The 20,255-nt window shown below is 44.5% G+C and overlaps 1 protein-coding gene across 1 annotated transcript in view; it reads right to left on the reverse strand.

The window, feature by feature from the left end:
• lrp8 (low density lipoprotein receptor-related protein 8, apolipoprotein e receptor) overlaps nt 1-20,255 on the reverse strand; it is a 454,742-nt gene that overhangs the window by 77,546 nt on the left and 356,941 nt on the right. Inside the window, exons 5-7 of the mRNA XM_039734789.1 lie at nt 14,706-15,080; nt 7,886-8,008; nt 6,923-7,045 (exon numbers count right to left, since the gene is read on the reverse strand). Of these exons, the coding sequence (XP_039590723.1) occupies nt 6,923-7,045; nt 7,886-8,008; nt 14,706-15,080 (621 nt within the window). The remainder of the gene's footprint in view (nt 1-6,922; nt 7,046-7,885; nt 8,009-14,705; nt 15,081-20,255) is intronic.

A 20,255-nucleotide genomic window follows, 5' to 3' on the forward strand; every position in this document is an offset into this window, starting at 1 on the left:
ACTGTTAGACGGCAACTTCCCTGCAGCATAACGGTGCCTCGGATTCCCAAAGGGCACCATGGCATCCGGAGTTCAGCTTCACGGCCCTGCTGGGTACCATGGGTGCCGCCAGGAGACGCTGCAGGAGGACCGGGGGACTAATACTTTTTACATAACCTGGAAGAACTATCGAGTCACGGGGACGCAAGCCCAGAAGTACTTCCAGGTTGACGGAAACCTTGACATCTCCATCTGACCCGGAAGTGCTGGTAAGTCACGTGGATGGTAGAGTAGAAGCTCTTCTGGGTCAGATGATATATAAAGGATTGCGGGAGGAGTGGAGGAGAAGAGAAAAAGAAGGAACTGTGTGGTTTGTGGTGCTTTAGTGCCTGATTATCTGTGGCTGTGGTGACTGGAGAGCACTGTGATGAATATAAATCATATATAGATGTCAGTGTCTGTCTGTGGGGTTAGAGGAGCGACAGTGCCGTCCAGCGTCACAGTGTATATCCCTCTATTAGAAAAGAAAATCCTGAGATGGGACGAGACTATCGCCAAGAGATTTTCTCGGGTCCCGCCCTCCCCTCCACCATTTCCGGTTCACAGCCCACACCCGCGGTCCTCTCACCTCTCATTCGTGTGAATGCTTTTGTCAGACACACTTCCTGTGCTCTCAGCTCTTATTCATTTTTACGTTTTCCTCACTTTATGTTCCCAATTAAAGAAGACGTATTACAGTATGTCCAAATCTTATTGAAGACTTTCATCCCGAAGGGTTATCAACAGAAGAAATGAGTACACGGGCAGTCCTAGCACCGAGAAACGATGAAGTCAAACGAATTAACGCGAAAATTGTCAATCGGTTACACGGCAAATTGGTTAAATGCGTATCAATAGACTCTGCTGAAACAGTTGGTGGTGATGGTGCGGAAGATGAAAACATCGACTTACAATATCACGTAGAATATCTACAACCGTTAACACCATCCGGTCTTCCATCGGCCGAATTACTGTAAAAAGAAGGACATATCGTAATGTTATTGTGTCATTTAGGTCTGAGTGAGGGGCTGTGCAATACGACAAGATTAGTTGTATTCAAAACAATTCTGACATGTACAATTTGAACAGGCGACAGGAAAGGTAATGTAGTACATCATCAGGGGGTAACATGAGACACCAAAGGAGATCTCGATATGCCAGTCGTATTAAAACGTTTACAGTTTCCTGATAGAATAGCTTGTGCTACGACAATTAACAAATCACAGGGACAAACATTCGAAAAAGTCAAGAGAAAGAAATGAAATTCACTCACAGGCAGTTATACGTTGAGTTGTCACGGAATCAAAATTCAATGTGATATTGACGAAAAGTTAATTAAAAAATAGTTTTTACTTAATTTTCACATAAAAGCGTTAAGTTTAAAAAGTATTTGCGTGTTCATTTCAAATCCAAACAGAATGAAAACGTATAACGCAATGAATACCTCTAGCGCAACATGAAACACAATTTTCTTTCAGTTTATTACGTTTTACTATTTTTTACTCCGGTTAATTACTCGCTGTAATGTAAAATAGTTAGTTCTATTATACATACGTAACAATTGACATGAGAATAACAATCTGTTTAAATTGTACATCCGCTTCCCCACACGCGAGCAGCAGAGCCATGAAGTGGCTAGTGTGTAGCGCCCGCCTGGGGGTTGGCGAGCAGCGGGCAGAGCCCCCCTAGTGTATAATAAGCTCGTGTGGATGCGCTGAGATACTTACTTTGGTGTTTCACCCTTTTGGTTTTTATTTTCTTCCTTTTCCTTTCGTGTATTAAATGGGGGCATCCTTCTGGACCCCCAATACCTTCGCATGTCTTGTTTCATTTGCTCACAACATACCGTACATACATAAAACTACATGCGGCCGATTAACTGACCGTTGGGAAGCTTTTGGCAGACACATTTTGGAAAAACGGTCTTCATTAATAAATCAGTCGTATGATCCTGAGGACTCCAGAAATCAGGTGATGGATTTTGAACAGACAGAGCGATCTTAGTGCCAGTCTACCAGGATGTCAGAATAGCGTGGCCTTTAAACACTGTGGACCACTAGAGGGCGTTGCAGCACCTCAAGCCCCAGGCACAGCTGCACGGGCACAGTTTCAGATTCCAGTTAAGAAATTTATTGCCACAAATACCTGTGACGGATGGCCGGGGCCCATGCCTGGCCGGGACGCCCCTTCGACACTTGGTCTGGGGGAATTGCCATGGGCTACACACTACTTCCCCCGGAACGCTTGGTGGCAGACCCCATGGGTTGCATCAGGGCCACAGGCATGGGACTTCGGAGCTCAGCATTGTTGGACACAGTGCCCACCACCAGGGGGAGCTGCAGGGCTTACCAAGACCCTGTGGGCTGGAAAGTAGACACACCCGGAAGTGCAGCCTGAATTAGGATAATTATCACCTGAAGCACTTCCGGGTGGGCTATAAGGGGAGCCAGAGTCGGGAGGAGGAGGCCAACGCTTACTGGGAGGAGTGGTGGTGAACACCGGTGTGTTTTCTTTTGGTGTATTTACTTTGTGCTTTTGGGACTGTGCTGTGCCTGACAATAAATTTGTGTGGCTCCCTGTCTCTTTGTGCCAAGTCGGGCACCTATATAGCGCCTTTTCACCTACCTTAACACATTCCACAGCTCCAGCAAAACGACTCTGCCCTTCTCCACTCCACCCAGCTGAGCTTCGTCTGACTCTCCGGGTGAAGCACTACATCCAGTGCTCTCACCCTGCACCCAGAAAGCACTTCCAGGTTGGGCACAACCTCCCCATGATAGGAGAGTCTACCTCCAGCAGCTCCCCCTAGTGGCATCTGAAAACCCCAACAGGGCTGTCCACCAAAAGTGCAACTCTTATACAGCCCTGCGGGCATCAGCACCCGACCCTGTCCATCCATTAAAACGGCCTCCCAACCAGGAAAGGTACAACTAAGCAACCTGCTTGGGATGCCCGTCCACCCACATCCGTCCATTAAAAAGACCCTCCCGGCCACATGAGGGACCATCCACCCTGGCGGGGATGCCAGCCAAGCCATGCTGTCTATTACAACATTAAAAGTCCTCTCCTGACTACCACCTGTTACTGATATAACGTGCTTCCCATTATGTTTTTCTTAATGTTAACTCTACTGGTTTTGGTTTTGAAACATGGAGAATTAAAATTTTTAAGTAATTAATGAAGAGTAGTTAACAATGTTAAAATAATTTTGCATAACTTCTGTGCTGCAATGTGACAAGAAGGATGGAAGGCCTCAAAAAGACCCTCCCAGAGAAACTAAGCTACAGCCTACTCAGAATAGACCTCACTCAATGCAGCCTAACCCCAAAATCTAATGGCTGGCTTCGGCCTACACGGGCCTAAAATGGGCTTTGGCTTCAAAAGCTCAAAAATGTCTTTGGGTCTCCAGAAATGATTATGGGGGGCAAGGGGGTCAGAAGAGATCATGTCAGGCAGACTGAAAGTGATGGACAGAAAACGGTCAGAATCAGACAGATCGTAAGCAATCAGCTAACAAAACGCCAGGGCAAATCGAGAGAGGAACAGAAAGAAGTCGCAGGCTAAAACCAAACCCAGCGCTAGGCCTGCATAACCAGTACACCGACTGTTCTAGAAAGGCTCGAGATCGAGGTTAGCCACCAAGGCGTGAATCTACGCTGCAGAGCCACATAGTGGAAGATCCCATCAAATCACTGCTCGCCATCACATGACACGGACCTGTGCGTCGCATATACAAAAGGAAAATAAAAATTAAACCAAATAAATAAAAAATAACTCAATTAGGGATCCTACATAATTAAAAAAAAAACAGATCATCCAGCACATAACACAAAAGAAATAACATTTATTTATCACAGCCTTTATAGTCCCCAAATAGCTTAAATGTCTCTTAAGGGAAAGAACCCGGGATAACTTGACTTATGTGAATTTCCCCTTGGGATTAATAAAGTATCTATCTATCTACAACTGTGGCTTTCACCAAAGGTCAGCCAAACAGGTTCTAACCCAAAACAGGGTCGTGGGGGGGTCTGCTGGAGCCCATCCCAGCTAGCATAGGACGAAAGGCAGGAACAGACCCTGGAGGGGGTGCCAGTCCATCACAGGCTGAACACACACACACACGAGCCAATTTAATGTCGCCAAACCTGCGCGTCTTTCGACTGTGGGACGAAACCCACCCAGACACAGGGAGAACATGCAAACTCCAGGAAGGAAGGACTCGGGACGTGAACCCTGGTCTTCTTACTGTGAGATAGCAGCGCTACCACTGCGTCACCCTGCCACTCTGATTTCACCCAATGAATCTTTATAAATGAAGGGTGTTTATTCACAAAATATGTCAAACAAAATCTCAAAAAGAAGGGAAAAAATTAGTCTCTTGAAAGGCAATCCACGAAAAAAAAGTCCCAAAACACAATCCAAAAGCTGAAAAGCAATAAGCAGAGCAAAAGAACATCAAAAAAATGATAAATCCGACTCCTACAAGTGCACCCACTCCTGAGCTCCTCCTCCCTGTCCCTTAAATGGGCATAGGGAGTGGTGATGTCAGAGTGGCCCGCCTCCTGGAGTCAATCCATTATCCTGCAGTCAGTGAGAAATAAACAAAACCATCCGTATTAACATGAAGAGATGGAAAGTAATGATTCAAACTGAACAAAAAGCCACAAGCCAGTCCCAAAGATATCGCGTCCTAGTGAGATGAATGTCTTCCGGCCTGTCGCTCTGATGTCACATGTGATGAAGACCATGGAGCGGCTGCTGCTTCACCACCTGAGGCCACAGGTCCGCAATGCCATTGACCCTCTGCAGTTCGCATACCAGGAGAAGGTGGGAGCGGAGGATGCCATCATCTACATGCTACACTGATCCCTCTCCCACCTGGACAGAGGCAGTGGTGCTGTAAGAATTATGATTCTGGACTTCTCTAGCGCCTTCAACACCATCCAACCTCTGCTCCTTAGGGACAAGCTGACTGAGTTAGGAGTAGATTCATATCTGGTGGCATGGATCGTGGACTATCTAGCAGACAGACCTCAGTATGTGCGTCTCGGGAACTGCAGGTCTGACATTGTGGTCAGCAGCACAGGAGCGCCGCAGGGGACTGGACTTTCTCCGGTCCTGTTCAATCTATATACATCAGACTTCCAATACAACTCGGAGTCCTGCCACGTGCAAAAGTTCGCTGACGACACTGCTATTGTGGGCTGCATCAGGAGTGGGCAGGAGGGGGTACAGGAAGCTAATCAAGGACTTTGTTAAATGGTGCGACTCAAACCACCCCCAAAACTGAACACCAGCAAGTGGTGGATTTTAGGAGGCCCAGGCCCCTCATGGACCCCGTGATCATTGGAGGTGACTGTGCAGAGGGTACAGACCTGTAAATACCTGGGAGTGCAGCTGGATGATAAACTGGACTGGACTGCCAATACTGATGCCCTGTGCAAGAGAGGACAGAGCCGACTATACTTCCTTAGTAGGCTGGCGTCCTTCAACATCTGCAGTAAGATGCTGCAGATGTTCTATCAGACGGTTGTGGTGAGTGCTCTCTTCTACGCGGTGGTGTGCTGGGGAGGCAGCATAAAGAAGAGGGACACCTCACGCCTGAACAAACTGGTGAGGAAGGCAGGCTCTATTGTAGGCACGGAGCTGGACAGTTTGACATCCATGGCAGAGCGACGGGCGCTGAGCAGACTCCTGTCAATCATGGAGAATCCACTGCATCCACTGAACAGGATCATCTCCAGACAGAGGAGCAGCTTCAGAGACAGACTGCTGTCACCGTCCTGCTCCACTGACAGACTGAGGAGACCCCACACTATGCGACTCTTCAATTCCACACGGGGGGGAAAACGTTAACATTATACAAAGTTATTGTCTGTTATACCTGCATTGTTATCACTCTTTAATTTAATTTTGTTTTTTATCAGTATACTGCTGCTGGAGTATTTGAATTTCACCTTGGGATTAATAAAGCATCTATCAATCTATCTATTTTAAAGTGTCTTTCATATCTATCTATCTATCTATCTATCTATCTATCTATCTATCTATCTATCTATCTATCTATCTATCTATTATATAGTACCTTTCTTTCTATCTATCTATTATATAGTGCCTTTCCATATCTATCTATCAATCAAAGAGAAAGAAACATAAAACAGGGAATACAGGCTGGCTGAAACATGTCTGTTTCTCATGGGCACCGCCATATTGGAGCATTTTGTTGAAGCATTACCGGCATGTGCAGTGTGTGACGTCTTGGGTGGGATGAGATAAAAGGTCAGCACTTTTCTCATCTCCATCCGAGACTGCACCTAAAATTTCAAAAAACCTTCCCATCGAAACTTGTAGCTGAACAACAGAGAGCACACACAGCACCTGTGACAACGCGCCGTTCACATTTACCACTCGTCCATTGATGCCGTCAAATGCCAATATGTAATCTGTGGTTTTCCCTTTGTGGCTGCAGGGGGTGCACCAGCTCCGCAAACTCAACACGGACAGACGCAGACACACAAGGTCCTGCACAGCACACAAGTCATCTTAGTTGTGGGAAACGCTTCCCTCATTTCCCACCTGCTTAGCACAGTACAATAATAAAGCACAACAATACACACAGCTTTCTTTCTTTCTTTTTATCTTTCTCTTTCTTTCTTTCTATTGAAACTTGCAGTCAAAGCCTTCCTGGTACAGAACTCTCGGCAGTGTTTCATGGTTTACGTTTTGGATTCAATGACAGCTCCTCCGACTCCCTGGTGATGATCCTTGCTTTCTTTTTTTTTGTGTTGATTATCCCGATCACCCCTACACCTCATCGCGCGTGCAGAAGACCACCACCTAAATCAAAGCGCCGGCGACTAACACAGAGAAGCGGAGCGTCAGAATCAACAGATCTGAATCTTACGGCACTCTTTGATGGGCTCGTCAGACCAGTCCCGGCAGTCCTTCTGGGAGTCGCACACTCGGCTGCTGTCGATGCATTCGCCGCTTTTGCAGGAGAACTTCATTGGGCCGTCACACCGGGTTGCTGAAACATACAAAGAAACACAGAGGAAGCAAATGGAAGTCACTCAAACAAACACAAGCCGAGATCTGCACGTGACAATAATGACTCTATGAGGCAAGCGGAGCGTGAGAGGAAATTACGTTTTATACACAGAAATGTTCAGTCACAGCAGAGCCGCCACCCATTGTTCACGTAACTTTCTCAAAGCCGCCCAATGCTGGAGACAGAGACTGGCCCAGAAGCACTGGGGTGCAGGAACCAACTCGGGACAAGAAGCCACTTCACAGCAAGACCCACTGTGGCCATCTTAAACTGGGGCCACTTTGTTATTGTCATTAATCCCCACCAGGGATGTAACAGAAAACTTGGGGATTGGTAAAACATTGGAACAGCACGTTGTCACACCCACCACACGACGAAACAGCTTGGGATCCCTCTAAATGTTCTCACCACCCACTTTTAAGCACAATTCACTCCCGGTGGTCTCCAAACACGTCTGGCTTTGGCGAGGGTAGGCCAGCACTAACATGCTTTCACATTGTCATTCCTAGACTTTATGACATTACGACGGCACCTTCCTGATGAAATTCCTTAAACGCCAAGTAGCCCGAGTTGTCTTCTGGTTCGACTGTATGACACATGTAAAATTTCCAAAGGTTCGACTTGTATTAATTGTTAGTTTGCTTTTACTACAATACACATCACGTAACTGTTCTTCATCGTCATTCCTTTTTTTTGTACTTTTTAACGGTATTTTTCAATTCTGCGCCGATATCCGGTATACTGCTGTGAAATCCAATTTGAGAAAAGCAAAACGTGAGGCGTTATAAGCCCTTCGGTGACTGTGACCCCTCAACTTACCGTTGACACATCCCGCTTCGTCGCTGTAGTCCGGACAGTCGTGCACTTTGTCGCACTGCTTGCTCCCATGAACACACGATCCGTCGCCGCATTGGAACTGGTCGGGTCGGCAGGTGAGAACCGCTGCAGCCACAACATCGAAAAGCATAAAAAGAAAGAGAAAAGCAGACGTGTTATCTGTCAGGCGATACAAACTCGTGTGTGTGTGTGTGTGCAGTCTGAACTTTGTCTGGATTCCATCCCCAAACCAAATGAAAGGACCAGTAGATAAATGGGAGCCGAAATCCAACGTGATACCCCAATCCGGAGGATCGCGATACATAGCAACAAGGCCCGAAACATACGGCAAACTCGGAATCTGATGTCAGAAACCAAAATTAACACCTAAGCATTCAAAACCAGCAAACAAACTTTCTTGTTCTCTTTTGGGAAATCCACAACCTCGGACAATGCAGTGGTAGACCCTTACACTCCATGGCCCCGAACGTCACTGCGTTTGTGACCAGCGATGTTGCCACAGCCACAAACGCTGCTTATGTTGAAGGCCCAGAGTTCTGTGCTACGTCACACCTTGCGTCAGGCTATGCTTATTTTTAAAAACATGCGGTGGGCTCTCTGCACACGTGACAGACATTTATAAGTATCAGAGGGTTTTTTTTTAGAAGACTTTTCGACTGTAATGAGAAGCTTGCTGTCTGTCTGGCCAAGTTGACAAGACCACCTCTGACCTTTACCCTTCAAGTCTCCGCCCCTATTTTGAGCACCGCCTCCACGAGGCGTCAGATTGGTTTAGAAACGCGACAGTCGGTCAGGTGAGGTTAGGCAGCATGCACAGTAGACCTTTACACTCCATGATCCCGGACGTCATAGAAGAGCAGACGTGTTATCTGTCAGGCGATACAAACCCGTGTGTGTGTGTGTGTGTGTGTGTGTGTGCAATCCGCACTTTGTCAGGACTCCATCCCCAAACCAAATGAAAGGATCAGTAGATAAATGGGAGCTGAAAACCCATGTGATACTCCAATCCAAAGGATCGAGATACGCAGCGACAAGGCCTGAAACATACGCTAAACTGGTAATCTGACATCAGAAGCCAAAATGAAGACCTAAGAATTCAAAACCTGCAAACAAAATCCACAACCTCGGACAATGTGGTGACCTCATTGGTAGACCTTTACACTCCATGACCCCTAACGTCACTGTGTTTGTGAACACTGATGTTGCTACTAGCAAGCGTGTGGCAACTGCTAACAAAACTACACAAAATGGCTCTGATCTCGTGCCAAAACAAAATGGCGGTGCGGGATGTCCTGCAGAATAAAATAAGAATTTTTTTTACTGCTGACTGCTTATGTTAAGTTTTCTCAAAATTTTCTCACACAAACCATCCATCCATAATCCAACCCGCTATATCCTAACCACAGGGTCACGGGGGTCTACTGGAGCCATCCCAGCCAACACAGGGCGCAAGGCAGGAAACAAACCCCGGGAAGGGCCCCAGCCCACTGCTGGGCACTCACACACACCAGGGACAATTTAGAATTGCCAATGCACCTAACCTGCATGTCTTTGGACTGTGGGAGGAAACCGGAGTACCCGGAGGAAACTCACACAGGCACGGGGAGAACATGCAAACTCCACGCAGGGAGGACCCGGGAAGTGAACCTGGGTTCTATAACTGTGAGGCAGCAGCGCTACCACTGCGCCACCGTGCCGCCCTCACACAAACCAGGATAAACTCATTTTAAAAAAAAAATTGCAGGATCCTTAAGATACCGTATATACTTGCATATAAGTCGGGTGTTGAAGCCCAAAAAATCGATCATAAAATCAGACCCCCCGACTTATATACCCGTTCAAAAATATGACATTTATTTATTTTTTTACATCTTTTTGCCTCCTCCAATCTCTCATCAGTTTCTCAGACACATCGAATTTTGTTGCAGCAGTGCAGTTACCAATTTCTTTCGCCACTTCAACGACATTTAATTTAAAACCAGCTTCATATTTTCTTCTGATCAAACACTCCATCGTAGATAAGGGATGCTCTTACGATAAAGGTGTATGAGGGAGGGTGTGAGATACAAAAAACACAAAACAGTGCAAACGTCGCTTCGGAATAGTTTGGGTATCACCGTGTGGTCACGTAGGCAGAGAGAGGTCAGGAGCACACGCTGATACAGCGCATTGCACGTACATAGAAAATAAAGGCCGTGTGCTCCGTGGTTACTCTCTCAGGTGGGCGTTGGCATATTGCAATCTCTTGGACCAATAGCTGGAGATTTCGACATTCAACTTATACGACTGACATTATAAAATACCAGAAATTATATGATAAAATCAAGTCCTGACTTATCTGTGGGAGAGGATGGCCATGAAGAAATAACCACATTTTCTACGCTTACATGTAGGAATGTAAATATTACCTATCTATCTATTATATAGTGCCTTTTATATCTATCTATCTATCTATCTATCTATCTATTATATAGTGCCTTTCACATTTATCTATCTATCTATATATAGTGCCTTTCATATCTATCTATCATATAGTGCCTTTCATATCTATCTATTATATAGTACCTTTCATATCTATCTATTATATAGTGCCTTTCATATCTATCTATCTATCTATCTATCTATCTATCTATCTATCTATCTACTTATCTATCATATAGTACCTTTCATATCTATCTATCTATTATATAGTGCCTTTCATATCTATCTATCATATAGTGCCTTTCATATCTATCTATTATATAGTGCCTTTCATATCTATCTATCTATATATCTATTATATTGTGCCTTTCACATCTATCTATCTATCTATCATATAGTGCCTTTCATATCTATCTATTATATAGTGCCTTTCACATCTATCTATCTATCTATCTATCTATCTATCTATTATATAGTGCCTTTCACATCTATCTATCTATATATCCATTATATAGTACCTTTCATATCTATCTATCTATCATATAGTGCCTTTCATATCTATCTATATATCCATTATATAGTACCTTTCACATCTATCTATCTATCTATTATATGGTGCCTTTCACTATCTATCTATCAAAGCATTGCAGGTGATGGTGATGACCAGCGTAGATCATCAATGGCACACGGATGCCATCTCTGAAGGACCTGTTTGGCTGTCTGGGAAATCATAAGAGACCCCCGTCACCCTAGATGAACATTTTTCTCCGTCCTTCCATCAGGCAGGTGCTGTAGAACAGTTAACAGCACAATGGTGGGCTCTACGGAGTTGGCTGCTCTACGGAGTGGCTGCTCAAGTGTCATACCTTCGGTGACGCGTGTGTACGTAATGTTGTGTTCAGCATTGTTTTCTGCCATGATTATTAATATTAGATTTACGTTTGTGATTTATCTCTTCCTGATGTTTCACGTCAATTATTGTGTTTGCAAGGTAAGCATTTCACCGTACACTGAGTTGGTGACCAAAGACCTCCAACCTTAAGGTGTGCGAGTCTAGTAACGAATGTGCGGAGCCTCACTCCTAGTACTTGATAATACAGCGGGAAACACAAATAAAAGAAGAAAACATTTTAAGAAAAGACACTCAAACATTTGAAGAACTGAGCAAACACCAAAAATGCACCAAGAGTTGGAATTCCTAAAAAAACACAGAAAAAAAAAACGACAGAAAAAACAACCAATCATGACAGTGGCGGGCATACGACTGGATGATTGGCACGTGGATTATGTGACATGAGTGGCTTACGATTCTTTAATCTTGTCTGCTGTTGTTCAGTGTAGGGTGTCGATGGTCTCTGTTGAAGCCCGCCGTGTCATAATTGTTGTTATCTCCAGAAAAAAAACATCAGACTGGAAATTTTTATCATTCATCACCACAAACAGAGCCAGTCAATCCATTAAGGTGTTGGTCATCTGGGGGGCACCATTTAGTAAAGTTAAGAGGCACACACTCCGAACACCGAGGGAGAACGACATGGTAATAATGTCCTCGGTACGTACACAAGGGGGCACCATTTGTGTTTTTGAAGGTGTGGGCACTCTGAATATCGAGGCGGAAGGTCGTTGAATTCTGCTGATAGTGAGTGGGCACCATTATACACCGGTTTTGAAAGTAGAAGTGCACACACTCCGTACACCAAGGGGCACGCGCTCCTCAAAGTCCTCAGTATGTGCACAAAGGGGTGCCATTTGAGCTACAGAAGGTGTGTGTACAAAATACCCGCGCTTCACAGTGGAGAAGGTCTCCTTACTGCGAGGCAGCAGCGCTACCACTGTGCCACCGTGCCGCCTGGGCTTGCAAAGCCTTTGTTAAAATAAACCATTTTATTTTATAAAGGTTTCTCTTGATCCTTTGGGCTTCTAGTCGGTAGATGGTATTTCCGCCCTCTAGTGGGCAACTCTGGAAAGTGTTTTTGGTACCTTGTGCTTTTTGGGATTCACTTTTTTGTATCTAGTCGGGGTTTTGATGGTATTTCGGCCCAATAGAGGGCGACCTTCAAAAGTGCTGTTGGGTTTCCCGAGTCACGACAGCTGCAGGTGTTGCTGCCCACCGAAGGAGCACCCTGAGGGGTGTTGAAGGCAGTGAGTGTCCTCAGGCCGGCCCCTACATGTAAAAAGAAGACACCCTTGAAACAGGTAACAGCCATGGGACACGTGTGTCCACAGAATTATCTCCGCCCAGCTTGACTCTTGTCACCCACAAGATATTCGTAACATCGACTCTCTTCCTACCTTTAAATCTCACCTTAAGTGGGCTAATTCTGTTTGATATCAATTTTAGTTGATACATTGAAGTTCATTTATTCTAGTTTTATTGTACCGTAATATTCTATTAATTTTATATTGTGACTGTTATTGATGAGTTCTGCAATGTGTCCTTGTGTGCCTTGAAAGGCGCCTATAAATAAAATGAATTATTATTGATGACCGACCACCAATGCCAGCGTCACACCACACGACTTTTCCACCGATGTTTCAGGCGTTGTCTTTACTTATACGGTAGACCCCCGCGAAGTCACAGTTCAGAGTTCACGGCCTCAGTCGTTCGTGGATTTTTCCTTAGAACCTACTAACTATAGAACTATTAATTGTTAGCGGAAAGCGCAAATATCCTACGCAATTTTTTTATGGCAATACTGTACTGTAGAGAGAACACAAAGCAACCATAGAGGACAGCGTGGCATGGGATGGTGAAAGTAGCCAATCCGAGAGCGTTATTCATTTCTCCTTGCTGCTGATTGGCTGCTGCCCCGTGACGCATCTCCCGCAGATGCAGCCCAGCATCCCCTCATCAGAACAGCTTACCGCGTGTAGCTATCTCGAGTATTCCGTGTTTTCCGTTTTGTTCTTCTTAAAGCCCTAAGATGTCGCCGACACGTCCTGCACCTTCTAAGGCTTCTGGCAATCTTCACCAGGCTTCACCAGAAGAAGTTTTGGACACTCCAGGAGAAGGTTGAACTACTGGATTTGCTCCCAGAACTAAAAAGGTATGCCGCAGTAGTGCGCCTTTATGGCATCAACGAAAGCACCGTAACGCTACATAAAGAAGAACGAGGCAGCGATCAGGAGTACCGTATCAGTAAGTTTCTGTGATAGTGTCAAAAAGGTAACGACCGTAAGAAATAAGAATATCGTCAGGATGGAATCTGCCTTGGAATTGTGGATCACCAACTGCAGGAAGCTGTAAATCCTCTGCATTGTACTGCACAGCTAGTTCATCATCATCTTCAATCAATATCATTCCTCATTGGTGAGTACTCGTACATTTTACAGTATTTTTATTAAATTAAATTATTACGTATTTACCCTACTCATAACAAAGAAAACACGCTGGCATGAATTTCAGTACGTATAGTGGTAACATCGGTATTTTACATCCTAGCACTGCGGGAGACATAGCAGTACAGTAGAGTACAGTATACGGGTTTACCTTTACATTCTGTTTTTTAGGGTAATGTATTAAGCCGAGTTTGAAATGAAATGAAAGTGTTTTGGGGGCATATTTAGGGTTTAAACTATAATAGTCGGCATTTTTTTGACCACATCCAAAATTCACGTTTTTTCACAATTCACGGATGCTCTAGGAACGTAACCCCTGTGAATTTCGGGGGTCGTCTGTATATCATTTTACTGAATTCCCAGTCTCGTAGTGCGTTATACCCCATGACTCTGTGACAGGAGCCCCCCAGACAGGCTTGACTTGGTCCTCAGTCGTAGCGCCGGCTCCTCTGTGTGTGTGTGTGTGTGTGAGCGAGTTGTCGAGCCCAGGAGTAAAGCGCACACAAGGTGTCCACGAGGACAGAAGGAGAGCAGATGTTCTGGGCTACACAACCAGAAGGCAGACCCGACTCTTCCATGTCTTGTGTTTGCCGTACCTCGATGGAATGGAACGATCTGGGCGGCCCACCATAGCTGCACCTGCCGACGGGTCAGGCAACACGTTAAATGGCTGGCAGAATGTGGCGAGCTTGCGATGCTTTGGAAATCTGAAACTGTGCCGAGCTGCGCCATCCATTGTGATTCACAGCCTCCCACACATTTAGTGACATAAAGACCACCTTAGGTGGCGTTTCACGTTTTGCTACTCAAGGCATTCGACTGTGTCTGGTTCTGCGTGGCTCCACAGTGATCCAAACACCATTAGGGCCCAGAGACTCGGCAGTCAAGGTGCTGCGGGCGTCTCCTCCGCCTACACACAGCACAGCCTGCAAGTCCAAACACACACTCACACTCCGCAGGCCGACATTCAGCAGAATCGCCTGCCGCTTCTTTGCAAACACCGGCCTGATGTCCTATATGAGTAAACGTCATCGGCACTCACGGCAGCTGCTCTCGTCGGACTTGTCCTTGCAGTCGGGCTCCCCGTCACACTTCCAGTTGAGGTGGACGCACTCCCCATTGGCACACTGGAACTCGCTGGAGGCGCAGCTGGGCCTGGCCGGCTCAGTTTTGTGACCGCAACGCTCGATGGACTCGTCGGATTTGTCAGCACAGTCGGGGTCGCCGTCGCAGCTCCACAGCTCTGGGATGCACACCGAGTTGTTGCACTGGAACTCGTGGGGGGCACAGGTGGGCAGCGAGCAGCGCTCCTCGTCGCTGCTGTCTCCGCAGTCGTCGTCTCCGTCACACACAAAGATGGTGGCGATGCACTTCTTGTTGCGGCACTGGAACTCGCCGGAGGGGCAGGGCTTGGCGTCTGAAAAGATACAAGAAAACGGTGGTTGGAATAAAAGGCGATTTAGAGGTGGTCCGCTTCGGGAAACTCACACAATTAAATGGCATCAAAATCTGATCCGAGTGAGAATTTGGGATAAAAGCGGCAGCTTGAAACATTCAACTCTGCGTCAAATCAAAAATCCATTTGGGACGAGGAAATGCAAAATCGATTCATTGGCGCCCTCTGCAGGCCGTAAATGGATAAATGTGAGTTTTGAGAAAAAAAATGTAGCACTAAGGAGGCTACATAATAAAAGTCTTATTGATTGAAGGCAGGGTTTGGCCGTTTTCCCAATCCCCCATTTTTGGCTTTGAATATTTCTGCCATTTTAAAGGGTCTCAGCCTTAGACCCCCTTTTTAAGTGTGTTTAGACCTTAGACCCCCTTTTGAAGGTTTAAGTCTGAGGTCGTTTTCAGGTGTTTAGGCCTTAAGCCTTTTTTAAGTGTTTAGGCCTGAGGCCGTTTTGAGATGTTTAGGTCTAAGGACTTTTTGCAGCGCTTATGGCTTACGTCAATTTGAAGTGTTACAGCCTTTATACCCTGTTTTAAGTGCTTAGACCTTCGGCCCTTTTTGAGGGTTTAGGTCTAAAGTCACTTTGTGGAATTGAGTCATTTTTCATTCATTAGGTCTGGGGCCATTTTGAGGTGTTTAGGTCTCAGGCTTTTTTTTCAGTGTTTATGCATTGGGCCCTTTTTAAAGTGTTTAGACTTTAAGGCCTTTTGAGGTCTTCAGGCATTTTCTATGACTTCAGGCCAGAAGCCATTTTTAGAGTGATGTTTAGGCCTGAGGCCTATGTGGGGTTTAAGACATAAGACTTTTGTGAGTGCTTATGACTTATGTCAATTTGAAGACCTTAGGCCTTATACTTTTTTTTTGTAATGTGTTTAGGCTTTGGACCACTTTTGAGGGTTTAGGTCTGATGTCATTTTGAGGTCTTTAGGCCTGAAGCCATTTTGAGGGTTTAGGACTCAGACTCTTTTTTTTTCAGTGTTTATGCCCTTTTTAAGTGTTTAAGCCCGGGGCCATGTTGTGGTGTTTAGGTCTTGTTTTAAAAGTGTTTACACCTTAGGGTACGTTGAAGTCTTCAGGCATTTTCTAAGACTGCAAGCTATAAGCCTGTTTTAGAGTGACGTTTAGGCCTGAGACCATTTTAAGGTATTTAGGTCTTAGGATCTTTTGCAGTGCTTGTGGCTAACGTCAGTTTGAAGTGTACAGGCCTTATACTCGTTTTTTAAGTGTTTAGAGCAACTTTTTCAGCCGCAGACCCCTTTACCAAAAACTTTTAAAACCGTCAACCCCCTAGTCATTTACTTTACTTACTCAAATCAATAAATGTGTACAGTACTCAATATTAAATATTTCACTGGATATCAAACTTTTCATTTTAATCACTTGTAATTAATGACTGAAAAAGATAAAAGGACTACAGAATATCTTGTGCAACATTTAATATGGAAACCTGCACTAACGAAAATTAAGGCAAAAAAAATACGAGCAGAATTTTTTTACATTTTTGACATTTATGAAATAAATATGTAAATTCAAAATAAGTACAAATAGTGCAAGCTGCATTTCTTTTTTGGTTGAGTCATATTATTATCTGAAGAAATAAACTTTTATTAACAAACAATTTCGACAGCCCTGTGATAAAACAAAAACCAATAAAGTATGTACTTACTTGAAACAGAAGATTTTTGTTCAGACTCAAATAAATAAACTGTGTCCTCTGATTTTCTTTTTCGTAGTACTGCTCTTCAATAAATAATTACAGTGATCCTTCGCTATATCACGCTTCGACTTTCGCGGCTTCACTCTATCGCGATTTTTTTCTCATACACGCTTACGTCACTCGCATGCTTTCTGAGAACTTTTATCTAAGCCCTACGATGGCTCCTAAACGTGCTGCTTTTTCTAAGCCTTCTGACAATAAAACTAAGCGCCGGAGAAGATGCTTACTATCCAGAAGAAGGTGAAACTCTTGGATATGATTAAAGATGGCAATACCCTACAAAAGCCTCCTCACGCATATGAAAAGACAGCGCCAGCAACTGCCTATCAAGATGTTCTTCAGCCGCGCACCCAGACACCCACTGCCTACTCCTAGTACTTCTTCACTGAAGACAACAACGCACCTGCTGAAGATACTGCACCACCTGAAGACTCTCCTACTGAGGTCGTGCCTTCATAGGTTAGTGGTTGTGTGTAATTAAATGTACAGTACAATAATCTACTGTATAAAAGTGTTAAGGATTGTCCTTCCGTCCCGTGAGTGCAAAGCGTAGCGGTATTACGCTTATCACAGACTTACTACTTGCGGCTTGAAGTACGAAGTGACGCGATGTGAGCAGAGTTCTGGTGCTCTCATCGTTCCCTTGCTTTTGTGCGCGATGCGCTGGAAAAATAGACAAAATTATGTCTCTGGAAATAATTAATGTTGATGGAGTACAAATGCCTCACCGCGTAGTAAACATCAGGGGAGATGGTGCTTGCTTATTCTCATCTATAGCTTATTTAGTGCATGAAACTCCGTCTGTAGCGGTACAGATTCGGGCTGACATTGTACGACTTTGGACAGGCACTTGAGGGGATAAAAAAACTTCGGTTTTCGGGAGATGTTATGAATGGGCACTTTGATGTTCTTATTCCCTACACTTACATGCCTGATGTACACATGGAGCGCACAAAAATTGAGGATAAAAGGCGGGTGAGCCTAGTAATATGATATTTGTAACGTCTTATTTTCTGTTATTTTGTCTAATATATTGGGTAATACGAGTGTAATGGTGACTAAAGGGTGTTATTTCATGTCTAGAGGGCTCTAATAATGTTAAAAAATGTATTTAGAAGGTCGTAAACAGGTTTTCTATACTCTGCGAAAATATTCGATTTATAAATAAAGAATCCTACTTCGCGAAAATTCATTTATCACGGTAGAGTCTGGAACGGATTAACCGCGATAAACGAGGGTTCACTGTATATTCAGAGTTCAAATCACAAATAAGTACATGTCACATCAAACGAACCAATTTCTAGTGTTTTATGAAAGCAGGACCGTACAAGACTGATCGATTCTGCTAATATCTGTCGTCTCGTCCCACCGCGAGCAAGTGCGGACCTTCAACAGTTGTCCATGTCCACACTCGCTTTGATACGTTCGATAAGGCGATGCACAGACATGTTTGTGCTCCATGTATTTTCATGTATTCTTACGTGTGACTCTTTTAATGACACATTTTACCTTTTCATTCGCACATTTGGTATGTAATGTGTTTTTATCAGAAAAGTGTTTTTTTGAATTATTTTACTTCTTAATTAGGTACCTGGATATTGGAATCATAGATATTTTGAAGTAACAAACAAATAGCAGTAGTAAGGGGGTCTATTTTTGCTGTTGTCGACCCCCACATTTTTTTATTGAAACTATCGACCCCTAGAAAGTTCAGATCGACCCCAGGGGGTCAATATCGACCACTTTGGGAACTCTTGGTTTAGAGTTTGGGCCCTTTTTGGAGGTTTAGGTCTGAGGTTATTTTGAGGTGTTCAGGCCTCAGGCCCTTTTGAAGGCGTTTAGACCTTTAAGTCATTTTGTGGTCTTTAGACCTTAAGCCATTTTTGATTTTTTTTAGGCCTGAAGCCATTTTGAGGCGTTTAGGTCTCAGGCTCTTCTTTTTCAGTGTTTAGGCCTGAGGCCGTTTTGAGGTGTTTAGGTCTTAGGACCTTTTGGAGTGCTTATGGCGTAGGTGAGTTTGAAGTGTACAGGCCTTATACTCCTTTTTTAAGTGTTTAGAGCTTGGGCCCTTTTTGGAGGTTTAGGTCTGATGTCATTTTGAGGTCTTTAGGCCTTGCGCTCTTTATTAAGTGTTTAGGTCATTTTTTTTAAAGTGTTTACACCTTACTTAAGCCATTTTGAGGTCTTCAGGCTTCAGGCATTTTCTAAGACTCCAGGCCAGATGCCATTTCGAGAGTGACGTTTAGGTCTGAGGTCATTTTGAGGTGTTCAGGTCTTAGGACCTTTTGAAGGCGTTTAAACCTTTAAGTCATTTTGTGGTCTTTAGGCCTTAAGCCATTTTTGATTTTTTAGGCCGGAACCCATTTTGAGGCGTTTAGGTCTCAGGCTCTTTTTTCAGTGTTTAGGCCTGAGGCCATGGTGTGGTGTTTAAGTCTTTTTTTTGAAAAAGTGTTTAGACTTTGAGACATTTTGAGGTCTTCAGGCTTTAAGAATTTTCTAAGACTGCAGGCCATAAGCCTGTTTTAAGCCTTGTTCACACGGGCGTTAAAATCGAGCGTTTTTTTTGCGTTCGTAGCGTCCGTGAGCGGATCAAGCGGCGAGTGTTTTCTACACGTAGGAGTCAATGAGAGTGTTCACACGGGCTTTGGTGATGTGCGTTTGTCCGGCAGCGCGTTTATACGGCATCAAAAAAACGTTGCATGCAGCTTTTTCTTGGCATTCAAAACCCAACGAACGCAAGGAAACCGCTTCTAGTTCGTTTTCTGCTGCGTTATTTTACGCCGGAGGACCGGATATATCCATATATCGCATTTCTTCATAAAGCACAAAAAAACTTCCTTTAACCCGACGTTGTGCAGTCAGAGGATGAACCCAGTAGCGGCGGCGATTTTTTCTCTCCCTACGTCGCCGTATTACGAGTATTTTTAAAACAAGAAGATTAATATCTAACATAGCAAAATGGTTCATATTGAAAGGAGGCACCTCAAATAAAACGACAAGGGCTTTCATATCCAGTTCCCGACACTGCCTCCACAGGTTAACACACAAACTACAATTTGGGCTGCAGGCTGGCGTTAGACAGAGACAAACGAACGCGGGTGTAGAAGTCAATCGATCGCCACCACAAAATGCAACATAAACGTCTAGGACGTTCAGAGCAAGTTTGTTTATCCAAAAACTTAACGCCTGTGTGAACAAGGCCTAAGAGTGATGTTTAGGCCTGATGCCATCTTGAGGTCTTTAGTTCTTAGGACGTTTCTGAGTGCTTGTGACTTATGTCATTTTGAGGTGTTGAGGTGTCAGGCCCCTTTTTTAAGCGTTTAGACCTTGGGCCCTTTTTTGAGGTGTTTAGGCCTTGAGACGTCTATGAGTGCTTATGGTTTACGTCATTTTGAGGCGTTTAGGCCTCAGGCTCTTTTTGAAGG

This window comes from Polypterus senegalus, chromosome 14 (genome assembly GCF_016835505.1).
Source record: "Polypterus senegalus isolate Bchr_013 chromosome 14, ASM1683550v1, whole genome shotgun sequence".
Taxonomy (NCBI): Eukaryota; Metazoa; Chordata; class Cladistia; order Polypteriformes; family Polypteridae; genus Polypterus; species Polypterus senegalus.